This window comes from Lotus japonicus, chromosome 1 (assembly GCF_012489685.1).
Source record: "Lotus japonicus ecotype B-129 chromosome 1, LjGifu_v1.2".
Classification (NCBI taxonomy): Eukaryota; Viridiplantae; Streptophyta; class Magnoliopsida; order Fabales; family Fabaceae; genus Lotus; species Lotus japonicus.
The window spans coordinates 118607696-118623993 of record NC_080041.1 but is presented as its reverse complement, the minus strand read 5'-3'; the positions used below and the strand labels follow the sequence as shown (position 1 = coordinate 118623993).

At 36.8% G+C, this 16298-nt stretch overlaps 2 protein-coding genes and 1 long non-coding RNA gene across 3 annotated transcripts; 1 reads left to right on the top strand and 2 right to left on the bottom strand.

Annotated features, from left to right (window-relative positions):
- Window positions 1–1124: 1124 nt before the first annotated feature.
- On the bottom strand, window positions 1125–4610 carry LOC130729773 (transcription factor ICE1-like). The gene is made up of 4 exons (XM_057581611.1): window positions 3472–4610; window positions 2731–2955; window positions 2104–2274; window positions 1125–1461 (listed from the first exon to the last, which is right to left on the bottom strand). The coding sequence occupies exons 1-4, from the start codon at window positions 4345–4347 to the stop codon at window positions 1378–1380; spliced, it is 1356 nt and encodes a 451-aa protein (XP_057437594.1). The 5' UTR covers window positions 4348–4610; the 3' UTR covers window positions 1125–1377.
- A 5565-nt stretch (window positions 4611–10175) lies between these two features.
- LOC130729778 (uncharacterized) lies at window positions 10176–14503 on the top strand. Its single transcript, XR_009016120.1, has 3 exons — window positions 10176–10479; window positions 11746–11810; window positions 14157–14503. It is a non-coding gene; the product is annotated as an uncharacterized LOC130729778 (long non-coding RNA).
- Window positions 12583–15835, bottom strand: LOC130729775 (momilactone A synthase-like). Its single transcript, XM_057581613.1, has 3 exons — window positions 15630–15835; window positions 15282–15359; window positions 12583–13500 (listed from the first exon to the last, which is right to left on the bottom strand). The coding sequence occupies exons 1-3, from the start codon at window positions 15647–15649 to the stop codon at window positions 12705–12707; spliced, it is 894 nt and encodes a 297-aa protein (XP_057437596.1). The 5' UTR covers window positions 15650–15835; the 3' UTR covers window positions 12583–12704.
- Window positions 15836–16298: the final 463 nt, after the last annotated feature.

Here is a 16298-nt window from a genome sequence, read left to right as displayed (position 1 = left end):
TTTATATAAAAATATACATAATTTTACTATGGATGTAATCTTTTTTGTTGCGTCCTTTTTTCATTGATATAGGTTTCAAAAGGACATATGGTTATCGCTCCTTCAAGTGATACCAACACCACGGTGAATCTCGATTCATCAACTTCTGTGTGCTTTGTGCTCTTTGACGGATCAAACACGTACTAAAACAACAATGATAAACAAAGCAAGCGTAGTAGAGAAAATGGATCAACAAGTTTCAACGCATGTTGCTGAAAGTCAAATGGTCATAGGGTTGGACACAGAATGGATGTCAATCTATGTAGAGAATGGTTGACAAATGTTATTCTCCTTCTCTACGTAGATTGACATCCATTTTGTGTTCAACCCAATCTAAATTGGAGGCACGCTCAACCCAATCCGAATCCAGAACGCAAATCAACATTTTAGGTACCGCATTTTAGAATACGGAAAAAAAATTTACATACCGCATTTAAGATTGAGTTTAATTTATATGCACTGACGGTATAATATAAAGTTTCTTGACACAGTCAACCAATCAGATTTTAAGTATGTGAGAAAATCTATTTTTTTATTTAATTTCATTAATTGACGTGACACATCTTTAAACTTTGATTGATTGACGGTGTTAGTGCATCATCCTTTTTCTCTTTTAAGATTGTGGTATTTTAAAAATCATGAGGATATTTTTGTAAGTTACACCCTGAGAGATGGTTAAAAAAGGTGTAGTATGATCTCTTTAGTTTTGCCCTTATTTGTATTCACTGCTTTGGCCTTTGGAAGCCTTTCTTGTGAAATATCAAACCTTCAATGCTCTACAGAGTAACATCATATCCAAAAGTAAAGCCATGTTTGAAAGATCTAATTTGAGTTTATCTTATAACATAAAACTATGCAAGTATTTGTGTAAGTTGATAAATATAGCTTATAATCTACGTTTAAGTTTTCTGTTTATTCTCATAAACTGCCCAGTTAATGCAGAAACGCTTATTTAATAAACTCCACAAATTAGCTTATAGATAATCGCTTATAGCAATAAGTGCTTAATTAAGCTGTATCCAAACACGCCCTAAATAGGCAGGAACTTATGAGGATCTGGCAATGAAAAACCAAAACAAAACGAAGAAAGAAAAAAAACAATTTATTCCAAAACTTAAAAACAAAGTTAACAGCATAAGTTTGCTTTTTCATAATCAAGATTGAGAAAAATATCAGAGCTAACTCCTCAACCTACAGATTTAGCTAACCTATTTGATCTTGGCCTGGACGGGTAGGCCATTACAAAGGGCAACAAGAAGCAATGCATTTACAAACAGCAAGCTACAGCAACTACAGTTAGTGCCGCTATAAGGGTAGAGCATTTATCAAGCACTTCAATCACACCATACCCGGGTAGCCAGCTGAATCAAGAAGCACTGCTTTGATTTGCTCAGGGAGGACATCCTGGCCTTCTGTGCATTGCTGGAAAGAAACAAGAAAGACTATAAATGAAAACCAAAACTTCAGATCGTGTGCACTATGCAGCCAATAATGAGTAAGCCCAAAAAGTAAACTTCAAACACTTCAGAACAAGCAACTTGCGCAAGACTTGTTAACAGCTATTGAGCTCTTTGGACTTCTAAGTAAGTTCAGTGCTAAAATTGGGTCCCTCTCCTCTTATGCCCACATTCTGTTTTTGACAAAGTGGGATATAGAGTTCCTAACAAAGGTATCATGTCTGTGTCTTACTTAACTAAACATTAGAGTGGTCCAAACTCAGCTTTTCATTCAAGTTCATCCAAAACTTTTCTCAAAAAATCTCTTCAGATAATTTCTTTACAAAGATTTAACCCGGTTAAAAATATAATAATTAAAAATCATTCATGTGTCTTCAGTCTTCACCTAATGGCTTTTGGAGTAGTTGGTTCATGAAATGATATTAGAACCTCTATTGACCAGATTAAGCATCAGACATCAATATTGGAAGAACAATTTATGTACAAATGATATTAGAACCTCTAGGGCCAGTTACATGGATTGCAATAGCAAGCATCATAAGAAAATAAGGAAAATTGATAATAGATATGTTCAAGTGAAGCTTGAGACCGGAGAAAGGAATAATACCTCAGCTCTGAACACATCTAAAGCAAAGCCATTAAAGCAGCTAATAACAGCCTGCTGAACATCCAATCCGAGGTTGTCCAACGCCTTCATAGTAGAAAGCAAAAGACCTGGTCTGCGGGTACAAAACATATGAATGTTGACAGCTCTCCCTTCCCTTACCCTAACTTCCACCTGATAAATTCAAAAGCACTGAAGTCAAGTTAAAACAACTTCCTAAGTAGAACAGAAATAAATTATGTAAACATAACAATCATGGTATTTCCCAGACCCCCAAAAGTAATCATCATGTATAGTGCTAGGATATGTTCAGTAAGATTTTTCCTATGTTTCTAGGAAGTAACATGTAGCAGACCCTAGAATATGAGTAAATAGTGTGGACTCTGCAACTCAACAATTTTGGCAGGTAGATCACTATATGACGCTAGTAATGCAGAAAATGAAAATATTCATTCAACTTCAGCTCACAAGATCACTACCAAATTTGCATCCATGTACACTTGTTCACCAGGGTGAAAGCTCCACATGAAGGCAGTATCAATTGTGACAGAAATTCACAATTTTACAGTCTGCGAGCAACAAGCTACAACTGTCTAGCAACAACTTTGCATTGAGGTGAACAAACATTACCTTCACAGGCTGGTTTTTAGGGCTTGGCAAGGCACCAGGATATAGTTCCTCCTTGACTCGGCAGGGAAGAGTTTGAGGAGTGGGTGTCAGAGGGTGAAAGCTTGAAGAAGGCGGCAGCGCTGAGCCAGGTGGAGTTGACTCCAGTTCGTTATGAAGATCATTAATCCGCTGCAGTAGCTCCTTCAAGTAATCAATTGCATCCCCAAGTATTGAAGCCCGATCCATCTATGAACATATGAAGTACACACAACATTAGCACTTACAACTTTTCAAGTTCCAAAAACATAAAGGGACTTCATTACAAAAATTAATAAACTAACCAACGGCAACAACCAGACTAACACAGTAAAAACAAAGATTCATTGAAATAGTCATGATTCATGTCCTGAATTGTGAATAGCAATTGCAATTGTTACTGTGACTTTAAGATTTCAGAGGTGTTCACAACCGCACGTCGCGACTAGATTTGCAACTACATCAGCTGAAATATTCTTCAATTTCAAGGATTGTGCAGCAACCATGACCACAAACACAACCATAATTTAAAACCATGATCATGAATACAGGACACCACACACCAGATTCCCCAAATATAAGTGTCAAACAACATTTCTCATTATAGAAGCTAACATGCTTGAAACATTTTTTTCAGGGAAAAACGAATCAAAGGTACAAATTCTATAAAATCAAAAATCACTAAAAAAAAAACCAACAGAAAAACTGAGCTAAAATTTTCCATACCTTGCTAATTTTTGGCACAACAGACCTGAGCATGTACAACCTATCATTGAGTTTCTTCCTACGGCGCCTCTCCGCCATGAGATTTTTAGCAGGGAGACCCTTCTTCTTCCCCTTGTGGTCTCCACCAGAGACAGTGGTGGCATTTGAGTTCAAATCATTCCCATTCTCATCAGACTCATAATTCAATCCAGAATCATCAAAATCAGCCTCAACATCCCCATCTTCCCACTTCCTCCCCTTCTTCCTCACCGTCTCCAACCTCGAAATCTCCACCGACCCTCTCCGCTTCTGAAACAGCGTCGGCTGCTGCGCCGCCTCAAGAGCCCTCGGAGCACCAAACCCTTCAAGTTCAAGACCCGGAGGAGGAAACTCAGAGCACGAACTCAGATCGAGGGTACCCATCTGATTACCCTGAGAGAATCCCATCAGAGCAGGGGAGTTTGAAGCGTTGCTGCTCCCACCCATGAAGAATCCACTGTCAAATCCAGTTTCAAAACTGTTGCTATTGAAAAAACCTTGTGAATTTGACGGGTCAAGATTGAAAGAGTCCATGTTCAGGGTCTGGTGCATGACGAAGCTATCAGTGGTAGCTGGGTTGGAAATTGAAGCAAAGGGGTTGTTTATGTTAACACCATTAGTGTTTGCAATTGCTGAGCTGATGTTGTAGTAGTCAGGTTCAGATTCTGGCATGGGTTTGAAGAAATGAAGAGGGGTACCACCAGCCATGGCAATGGCAATGGCAATGTCGTCTTCGTTGTGATGCTTAGCTTCTACCAGTTGTTGTTGTTGTTGTTGTTGCTGTTGCTGTTGTTGTTCCATCCATTGAAGGGTGGTGGTGTGAGGTCTTGGTGGTAGGGGAAGCGTGAAACCCTCCATGGGAGAGAGAAGGGTGAAGGGATTTTTGTCTGGTTTTGTGGTCAGAGGAACATGATTTGAGAGAAGAAAGGTGTAGCAGAGAAAAAGGGTGAATGATTTCGGAGGTTCGAACGTTATGTAGTGATGAAGTGAGAGTGTGTTGTGTTGTGTTGTGTTTGTTTGTTGTGTGGGGAAAGAAAAGAAAAGAAAAGGAAATGAATGGAGAGGGAACGGCTGGTTTGGGTGTGGTTTATCCAAGTGTGTTTCTTCTTCTGCTTTGCTGTCCTCTAACTCTTCTTCAGTTTTTTATATGTACAGGCTTAATCACGTTTTTTCTCTTATAATTGATGAAATATGTGATTTTAATCTCTACGGTTTCAATTGCTGAAAGTAAGTTATTTTACTTTTAGAATCAAATAAATACAATCCAGGTGTTAATCTGTCATCCATTAATTAACAAAAATACTAATATATTTAGACAAGTTAATATTTAGGCTATATTTATTATTTATCTTCCTCATGTTAAAAAAAAAAGACTATATTTATTTATTTTGTTTATACATCGGAAAGATAAATTGCATCCGCCAGGAATTGATCTTTGGACTTCTCCCTACTCAATTCATATGTCTCTCAGCTCCTACCACTTGAGCTATCATACGGATATATTTATTCACTTTTGAAACTATAGAGATTTAATTAGAGTAATTAAAACTATATGAATCAAAATTATGCATTTGTAATACAATAAGGACCAAAAATGCATAGGAATTGGATTAGTCCTTTCTCAAGATTAAGAGCTTTCAATTGCGCAATCTGTGTGAACATTTCCCCTGCTGTAGTTGGGTTGGCTTGCCTTTAGGCATTAGCTTTTCTACCCACTTCTTGGTCGTACTCCTCTAGAACCGAGTTCGGTCAGGAAACATCCTTGAGCCGAAGAGTCGTTATCAGTCTTCTATATCTTGTCGGCGGGCTCCCTGATTCGCTTGTGTTGATTGAGGCTAAGCAAGTAGCACTGCAAAGATGCTTCTTGGTCTCTGTGGACTGAGAAAATGTTTTGGTCATAAGAGAGAACTTTATGGCCATATGAGAGGAAAATATGATAGCTTGGAGGTCGTTGAGCGATGGATGATCGATTGTAGGTGCAAGGGAAATCGACCACCACAAATTTGGGGTTAATAGAGTGTCCTCCTTTTTCATCTTCAGCAGTGAGACACACCTGGAACTGGAAGTATCCATGCAGCATAACGCGGTCGCATGTGAAACCCATCATACTGGTTACAAAAAGGCATAAGGTCGGCCTTGGTGATGCCCATTTCCTGAAAAGGGTCCTAGAGTGTGATATCAACTAAGCTTCCTTGGTTGAATATAATCCTCTTGACCCTGACATTGGCGATGAACGCCTCTATCACGTGGTTAGGTTTAGTCTCGTAGTAGTCTTCGTTGGGGAAGGTAATAGGTGGGTTTTTACACCGCAGAGTTCTTGGGGCCGACCCATCCTTGGCATAAATGCTTATGCGCACAAAAAAAATTTCTTTGACTTAGCCGAAGTGCCTTCTCCGGCATATATTCCTGCAATAAAGAAGGTGTCAAGAATGGTTTCATAGGTATTTGACTCTAGTTTACTTTCTGTGAGCAGGCTTATTTGCCACTATTTTTCCCTATGATGGGTATTTGCAGAATGTCTCAGACATCTCCTAGAGCGTCTTTCAACTAGTCCACCATTACATGGAGTGAGTTCACTACTTTGTCCACAATTAATTGATAATTATTTTGGTCGTCCCGTGTCTTCGTATTTTCCTTGTCATGACCATGTGCCTCTTGCTACCTTTTATCCAATCTTTTTCCTCCTTGATCCTTTCCCCTTCAAAGTACTTTCTAAGATCTCCTTCACTTATAACTTGTTCGATGGTGTCCTTTAATTGAAGGCATTCATCGATCATGTGCCTATAAATGTTATGGATTGCACAATGCTGACTCTTGTTGATCGACCCATTTGTCTTTAGTAGTGGTGGCCTTGGTACACTAGAAAAAATTGTGGTAAAGACCTCCTAGTATATGCAAGAAGGTGGTGCATTTAGTGGGGTGCAAGACTCAATGATTTTGTCTAATATTATCTTAGTGTCGGCATTAGACCGTCCTCATGAAGTCTTGTGTTGGGCGGGTTTTTCTCTCGGCTAAGCTATTGGGAAAATTTAAGGGCTCGTCCTTTAAGTGAATTCTGAATAACAAGATGATTTTCTCTTCATTAGAGAAACAACAAGTTGAGAGGAGATTTGTAGTCCCCGAGTGGCGATGTGCAAATGAAGATCCAAAATCAAGGTAGCCTCGTGATAGAAACTATCCAGGAATGACTTCAATAACTTATCTTCTCCCTCTTATTGGTATTGGCTAAATAGTGGGAATCCTTTGGTAGGATATTGTTTGCCACAAATTGATTGATGAATAGGTTGGATAGGTTGCTAGAACTTCTTATGGAGTCTGGTTGTAGCAACTTGAACCACGTCAGAGCTAACTTTCTGAGCGCACACAAAAAGAGTCGACAAAGAAATATGTCATTAGTGTCAGGATAGCTCATCTTATTTTCTTAAACCTCATCATGCTCCCTAGAGTCAAATTATGCAGCGTATTATTTCACAGATAATGGCATGAAAATCCCTGGCAATGTGCAATGTGGTAACCTTTATGCTAAACTGGGTGAAAAACGATAAATCTCCGGGGTCATGTTCACAGACAATTTGGTTCTCGCCTTTACGTGGATGGCGAACTGAGTCGTGGTGGCTGGTATGTGGCTGCGAGTGACGACCATGTGAGTGGGAGCATTCTAGCTCCCTAAGTCATTGTTCCATGTCGTGGAGCCATGGTTACTCTTGACATTGATCTTGTGGAATATTCCTTAGGGTCCAAACAAGCGTTCGTACTCGTCGAGGCGCTGCATGAGTTGTTCATTTTGGCTTATCTAGTGGTTCAAAGTATAGGTCCACGACCTCATTCAAATTACGCGAGGAAAATGGCGAAGGTGGAGGTAGAAGACCATATCACCCAAACAATGGCTCGGAAGGTGATGCTCAATAACCGCATTTGGAGTTCTTTAGCACTGATGGACACCTGGTTGTTGAGAGTTCTTGTGGTTAACCATGACGATGGCATTCTTAGCCCTTGCAATGAGAGTGGTAGTGGGAATTGAAGTTTATGTATCCCCACGAATGATGTTAATGATGTGACCTGAACTTCTTGGTGGGATGATGATGAATGGAACTTCACGCACAAGCCTACATGTGTAGATGACGACAAGACTGAGTGTATTAGTTGCTCCAAAAGTTAGACCGGTGGGGTCACTTGCAAAAAGGTATCCTACGCTCAAGTTAGTATATGAATAAGTAGTGGGTGTATTTATAGAAAGTTAGTATATGAATGAGTAGTGGGTATATTTAAAAAGTTAAAAAAGAAAAAACTTTCTTTGCTCTCACTGACGGGATTATCTTGTGACTTGTGAGGTTTTGGGATTTCGGTATAATATTTAGGATTTTGCTTACTTCATGTATTGGTTGGTTGTAATAGTAGTGAACATACTTGTTCTTAATTTTCTTATATGTGTGTATTGTGTATCACTTCTTAAGATTGTATCTCACATGATGTAAGTGTCGTTTGACAACCCATTTGGGAGTTTTAATCTAAACATTTTTAACAAAAAAAAAAAAACTTTTTTAGGAAAATTTAGTTGTGGTGCAGGCATAGTCATGAAACATATGTTAATCAACATTAATTCCATCAAAGAAAAAATACAACATAAATTGTTGTTCTTATTAGAAAAGTCGTATATCCTTTCCAGGAGGCAACCTATAGCTAGTTGTTGACGAGAGATTGAAATTTTTGAAAAATCTAATTAAGACATCATCATCACACAGCAGTCACTCGTTAATGAAATCACAGGCTCGTTACAATATGTCCTTATAATTTGTTTTGATTAGTTTACATTTTGAATGATCTCTGACATGCATGCATATATATTATTTCAATTATTCATCCACTGAAAGCGAAAGGTTGGAAATGTAATCTAGTTATAATTTCTTTCATGGAGGGCAAGGCGCCGGGACCATAAATTCTAAACATGTGTGGTCATATCATTCCAAGATGACCCTCTTTTGAAACACTATAATTTAACAACAAATTACTAAGAGACTTGAATTTTAGTACTCAAGCTTTAGGATTTTCTTTTTCTCAATTGCAATATGTGGTTTTTATTCTTTGGGTTTTTTTTTTTATAAACGAAGGTGTCAGTATAACGTGAAGTCTTCATTATTTCAATAATAATTGTAAGAGTATATTATTAAATTTTACTTTACATACGAGGCAGATCGAAAGGGGCAAAAAGATTGAACCATATATATACACAGAAATCTACAGTTTCCATATGAAAAATGACATCCTAGTTAGAGTCTCCTACATAAAGATGTAATCATATATCTAGTATCTACATATCGTATATGTATTTACAACTTGAAGTTGGTCTAACATTGTACGTAAGGACTACGGTGGCTTGAGCTTAGAAGCTGAATCAAAAGTGCCATTTGAACCATGCAACATTCATAGCCAAGTCTTTGGAATTAATTTTCCGAAAAAGAACCCAGGCTTCTCGTGACCCTTTCTCCATCTTAATTTTGTTGCACCTACTCTTTAATTAAATTTGAATCTTTCATTCCAACTTTTGAATTCCCTCATGTTCAACGCTTACCTTGCTCTCTACCACTTTCCCCCGCACCTTGCGTCCGCAAACTACCTAGCAGATTCATCAAACTTCAAGAACATTGGATATAACATTATAGATAAGATAAGAGAAGTGTTACTAACACATTTTTCTAGTTAGCCATTAGCTTAAGTTTATGCGGTTAATTGTACTAAATTACAAAAATCCCACCCCTAACTTGATATATGGGTGTTACTCTAAATTTTATAAAATCTCCAAAAATTGAAACAAATAAAAAAATGTCTGTTAGTGAAATAGTGTAAAGATATTAAGAGAGTTCGCTCCCGTTGATGAGAACTTATATGTTTTGATTTTATAAAACGTTTTTATGTTCTGAAAGGATAGCTTAAATAGTAAGAGTCAGACATATTGGTTGGGGATGATGGTTCAAGGATAAACTCCGAAGGACTGTAATTTATCTTTCTAATGCAAAAAAAAAAATTAGAAAATATTTTGTTTTGACTTTCTGTTCACAACTGTTGTCATTGCCACTAACACCACCGTCATTGCCGCCATCATTGTCATCGCCACCACCTGCTCCGCCGCTTTTGCCTCCACCATCACCACCACAACTATCATTATTGTCGTCGTTGCCACCACCTTCACCGCTCCAATCCCCGCCCCACGCATTTTCATCTCATTGATAGGCGGTGACGACGCGTCGACGGTCGTGATGGCGATGGCGGTGACGATGGTGACATCTTGTTTTCATTTTAACTGCAAATGGAATTATATTTTTTTATTTTATGTTTTTATCATAATTTAGAAAATATTTTCGAAGAAAACATTTTCTAAATATCAACAAAAATAAATGCTGTTCCCTTTATTTTCCGTTTTCTTTAAAATAAAAAAAACATACAATATGCTAACCAAACCAGCCTTTATGTTTTGAAAAAGGGTTGTTTAAGTCACCATCTTAGGATTTTCCAACATAAAATACTAAAATAGTAAAGGGTTGTTTAAATCACCGTAAATTAAAAATTGGGTTGGTTAGGTGATTCTAGTCATATAATTATGCATTTTATTTTAAACTTCAAAATAATCCTTCTATTAATTAATTTATTTGCGCATTGTGGTCCAATCTATGGAGTAACAGCAAAAAAAAAAAACCTTTCCTCCAAAAACAGCATATAACCCTAATCTCTCTCATTTTCCACGCATTTTGTCTGTTCAAGTTCCAACCCTCATGAATTACGATAGCCATGAGTACAATCAAATGAATCAACCATATTATGGGTACTATCGAAGTTTGTATTTTGCTCCTAATTGCCTTGCTTAGTGTTACTAAACGCTGTCATACTCTGCCGCCACTTTTAGTGACCCAAAGATCTCAATTATGGTATGAGCAAGCTTGTGATCTCTTACTCTATACATAGAGAAATTAGACTCGAAGTTGCGGTGGCTCGATGGTAAGTTCAGATTCTTTTTTTTTTTTTTTGTATTCATACCATCCGTTATGTTGTGATCATCATTTTGATTGTACCACTATGCAAATAACTTATTTAGTAGAGGGATAATTATGAAATTAAAAATAAATAACAAATTTTTTTGAGTTGGAATTACTTGAAACATGTGTCCTAAATCAGAATAATTTATATAGTTCAATTTTTATTTTGATTGATTTAGACAACCCTAAATTAAGAATATCATAAAAAACACTCTAACTAATTTTTTAGAAAAATTCTTATTTGCATAGCAAGATCAGTGAATCTATACCGCTAACAATGGTGACTAATTCTCTTGTCTTAAATATGTGCGTAAAACGGTAAACTATTATCCACAAAATTAGTTTCATTATTATAAATGAGGATCGCTCAAATTCTGAATCTGATGATTAAGGAATGTCTGAATCTGATGATTAAGGAATGGGTGAAACAACCATCATGCTCCATGTTGATCCACTTGCTACCTATCCCTACCATGAAGCAAGCAGGTGATGTTTTTACCAAATCTTTGTCTGTCCAATCTTTTACAGAATGTATCTCCAAGTTAGGACTTTATGATGCTCATAGTCCTACATACGAGGGGGTATTGGATAGAAAGTAGTTAGTTAGCAAAGATATGTTAGACAATCTAGTGTTGGGAAGAACATGGGTCAACACAGAAGACCATCAAGAGATTTAGACACCACATTTGTTAAGCAATTATTATAACAAAGTTTAAGCGGTTGGGTAAGGATTTGATGCGGCAAAGATTGAACTTTAAATCGCTTGATCATAGAGATTCTAACATCATACCAAACAACCAATTATCCCAAAAGTTTAAACTTGGGTAAGAGTCAAATGAATGATTTGATATTACTATTTCTAACAACACATTTACCTAAAGCTTAAGGCGTTGAGTATACGAGTCACATCTCTTATAAAACATTTATCTCACTCATATTTTAACCAATATGATACTCTAATTTATACTTCAGTTCTAACACTAAGCTCAAAGCTATATTATTGTAAACAACACACGTCTAGTTGAATAAGATTCATTCTCACATTTTCTACACTCAATCTGTGATTTCTAGTATTATTTATATGCTCCAGTTTGCTCTGGTCTGTGATGTTTTCTTCTTGCACATTGATATATGGTTCTGGTACTACAACTGAATTATTACAGAACAGGGAACAAACAACTTATTAATTAAAGAATAATGATTCATAGAAACATTGCCAAGTTTTCAGGTTTGGGCATATACTAAATCTCACCTCTGAAGAATATGAGACTCTGATTACATGCAAGTAGTTGGGTAAGTTCTTTAATGCTTGAGTTGCAACCCTCGTGAAATGAATAAAATTTGATTAAGCTTTTATGCTGCATATGGTGGCACCCGTACTAGTGCCCTTGTCCCATCATTATAAATGGGAGAAACAAAAGTAACCATAACGAATTATCAAACATATGTGTTGTAGGCCATACCAGATGTGGAGGACTCTTATCCCCATCTCAATGCCTTATGTAGCATATACCACAAAAGTTTTATCACTTCACCGCTAGCTATGTGGTCCTTCACATTTTGAAACCCATTTGGGTTTTTTTTTCATGTTGAAGCAGAATCAATTTTGAATGAGGTGGTTGGGAGGGAAGTTACTAGGAGTAGTTTATGTATGTGTTTAGTTTCGCACTTTGAGGCTTCTTAATTGTGAAGAAATTATAATTAAAGTGTAGCTTCAGATGCTTTAGATTGAGGTACCCGTCGTCAATCCAAACACATTATAAGTATGTATTTAGAAATCTTCTTTTATAATTGATCCTAATTCCTAAAGGTAAAATTAATTTTGGGATAAACTTCTATAATAGCTTCTGAGTGACATAACTTTTTATGAGGAAGGAGAAACTGATTGAAAGTAGCTTCTTTTCTACCATTTTACTTAAAATTGATTATGTCTCAATGTGATAACCCAACAAATTTCCAAACACAATTCGGAGAATTTTCATGATTGAGAGAAGAAGTGATTACATGAGAAACTACTTCTAATACCTTTAGAATGAAACATGTTAATATTCAAAACAGGTATAACTTTTGTGCAAAACATAAAGTAGGTCTTCTTAAATTTCCAACAAAAAGAAAATTCTACAAACAAATTTAGAAATAAACCATCATAACACATTACAGAAATGAAATCAAAGAAGGCTGGGGAGTTTAGTTTGGAGAAGGGAAAGAGAGGTTTTTAAAGCAGGTGAACCCTCCATCCACAATTAAATTGTGGCCTGAGATGAACTTTGCTTCATCTGATGCCAAAAACAACGCTGCCCGGGCCACATCAATGTCCTCACACTTGGCCCCCTTGAGCTCACTAAGCCCATTCACAAGGCCCACTACCTGCTCTTGGGTCATACCAGGAAAAAAATTCCCAATCTGAGTCAAAGACATAGGTGTAGGAATTGGAGCTGGGGATATGCAATTTACTCTTATCCCAGCTTTACAAAGCTCACTAGCAACAGATTTCACTACCCCAGGTATTGTAAACTTTGATATTGTGTATGGGTGAGGCCCAAGCCCACCCATTGTCCCACTTATGCTTGATGTGCATAGAATGGACCCGGCGCCCGCGGGTATCATGACTCGGGCCGCATGCTTTATACCCGCAATCATTCCCCTGACATTGATTTTCATCACCTTGTCAAACTCATCAAGGTTTAGCTCTGTTATGCTTGGAGGGATTGTTGGGCCTGTTATGCCGGCGTTGTTGTACATGATGTCCAGTTTGCCGTAGTGGGCCACGGCAATGTCCACAGCTTCTGCTACTTGGGCCTCGATCGTGACGTCGCATTCCACGTAGCGGGCTGATGGGCCCAACTCTTTCGCAACTTGCGGCCCGAGTTTGGTGTCGTTGTCGGCGATGATGACTTGGGCCCCATGCTGGATGAATTCATGGGCTGTTGCTTTTCCTAGTCCACTTGCTGATCCGGTTATGATTGCCACTTTTCCTTCAAGCCTGAACCGGAATTAATGAATGCCAATCATCATGGGTGAAGAAAGAAATGTGGTGAATGAGAAAAGATATTGCTTGGTTTGAAATGTGTATGGAATGCTCATAAATGATGATGATGGCCTATATCTAAATAATGTTATTATCAGCTTTATCCCAATGTCTAAATCAGAAAGCATCATTTCTTTTTCCCAAAGTTGGAGGATGGTGTCGTGGACCAAACTTTTCCTTCCTACAAGGGTGATAAAAAATTGCATATTCTCCTTAGAGGACTTTGAAAAGTTAGAGGATGAGAAAATACCGCAGATGTGTTTTGCTTACAAATTTAAATTGATTAAGAATAAATTCATGTTTGGAAAGACCAGAAAACAAAATGTGATGAAACCAAAACTATGGTGTCCAATACCAAAAGTTAAAGAAGTTCTCTCCGCTAGTTCACCATCCCATGTATTCAAATTATGATCCCGGAATATAGTTACCAAACTGCAACGACTTGGTGTTATAGTATAAAGGGCTTGAAGGCTTTCACATTTTTTTTATACGTGTTTGGTGTCATTATTAGTTGGAAAATCTACAAGAACCACTTAAGCAATTGGTTTCGTACACGTTTAATTAAAAAAGAATTGGACAATTAAATCAGTTTCGCTGTTTCTGTTTGCTAGATCTACAGCATCAGAACATGCATATTGGAGGCAGGTACCGGGATTTGTTCCATGTGCTTCACGGAATTCAGTTGCCTTTGTTTATGGTGTAAGAGAGGTATTCTTTACCCGAGAGAAAATTTAATTTGTTCGAGTTTGGAACCTTCACAGGACTAACTCTTTTCGCAGAAATTGTTTCATCTAGAGAATTTGAGCTCGAGATTTTATTTAAGAGAAATCAAATATGTACCCTAAAAACCAACTGTGCTTTATTGTCTTTGTTTAAATTTATATTTGTGTCTCTGTTAACTTCGACTGACTCCATACTAAACTAATATATACTACACTCTATTTTTTCCATATGTCAACGCAAGTGATCAGTGAAATTGAATTACATAGTAGTCTTAGATTTGCAGTATTATTTTTTTATTTATCTAATGAACTTTGTATTAACAGCTGGAATGGAAACAGTGATAGTAAAATAGAGAATGAGAAAGAGACAGAATTGGCAAAGGATATCATCTGTAAACTAAATTTAGAACAAGCTAGTTTTTACTTCTTTGGAACAATATATAGTATATTACTCAAATCAGAAACAAATTATTGCCAGCTCCCTACTCAACTAGCTAGTTGAGTCACAGTAACAGGTAACAGTAACAGGTTGTATGGATCTGTTGATAATTGCCCAAAATCACTTCTCCCTACTCAACTAGCTAGTTTCTCCAAAACTCAATTCCCCTGGAAATTAACCTAATGAGTTTCCAAACATACACTAACTCTCCTGAATCAATTTTCGCAAAAACTTAAGTCTCTCATCCAACTCTAAATCACGTGGTCATTATAAAGACTCTGATACCATCTCATAATTAAGCTAACTATTTCATAAGTTTAGACGAGTAATATACAGAAAACATAAAAATTATATCATGTTTTTCTTTTTCTTTTTTTTTAAAGAATTTAAAATTTAGGCTTCATGGATCCTAGTCTCATTTAAATTTAGAGAAGTATAATTATCAGACACCAGAAAATTAAATTCAAAAAAGAAAGAAAAGACTAATGTAGTTCATTTATGAAGAATTTGGAAAATTGCACCCATTAAATGAAACAGCATCTCAGCAACAAGTAAAGAGCCTTAATGAGACTTACCTTCTTCCACCAACCGTTCCATAGAATCTGCTGCGTTTTTTAAGCAAACCATTAGCAAGGGTGGTGAGCTTGAACTCCCTGTAGAAAAGATAAAGTGAATGTTAGTACATTTTTTAAAATCATTCTATAATTTATTCTAAAGTCAAAATCAATTCTGACGAATAGCATTAATCGGTTAGTACAGCTCAAGCTGACATAAATGATTATGAGAAAAGAAAAGTTGATCACACAAACATGAGAAACCCAGCAAGCAGCAGCTCCAAATAAATCAACTTAATAAGAAGAAAATATTAAGTAATCAAGGTTTGATGTTTGAAATGAATTTGAAGAATAATGAACATGACGAACCTGGCTAGTGTTCTGAGCATGTTGAGGGTGAAGATCTAAGCGAAAGAACAAGAGGTTGACCAGCTTTAACGGATCTCAGGTTAATTTGCAAGCACTGAAAGAAATGAAGGGTTGATGAGAGTACTTAAGGAAAGAGTAGTGGCAAAAGTTGTCTCTTGTGTGATAGTAGAAAATAAAATGATTCTCCCTCGTGGAGATCGATCAATTCAATGATATATATACAAGGTCAAAATTTATGCTACTTTTTACATGCTATTCAGTAGTATGCTTAATTGCCTAACTAATTATCTCAAAATTTATGTTGTTATTCACTTAAGGATGGAAGTAGGTCAAGCTACCGACATTGGCCTACAATCTAACCTGTTTAAAGCATGGCCAGACATTTTTTAATTAAAAGGTCAGGTTAAGGCTTTTCAAATAGCCCATTTAATTAAGTAGGACAAGTTTAGGCTTTTAGTAAAGCTTATTAAGCCTAGTAGACCGACTTATTTAATAATTTAAATTTAAAATTAATATATATATATACATAATAAAGAAAATACAAAAATATATAATATAATATTTAATTGAATAAAATTTTCTTAAAAATAATTAAGATAACTAAGAGTGGCGTGGGAGCGGGGATACTGGCGAGTGGTGTGTTACTCTGATTCCTAGCTCGCGGTGGAT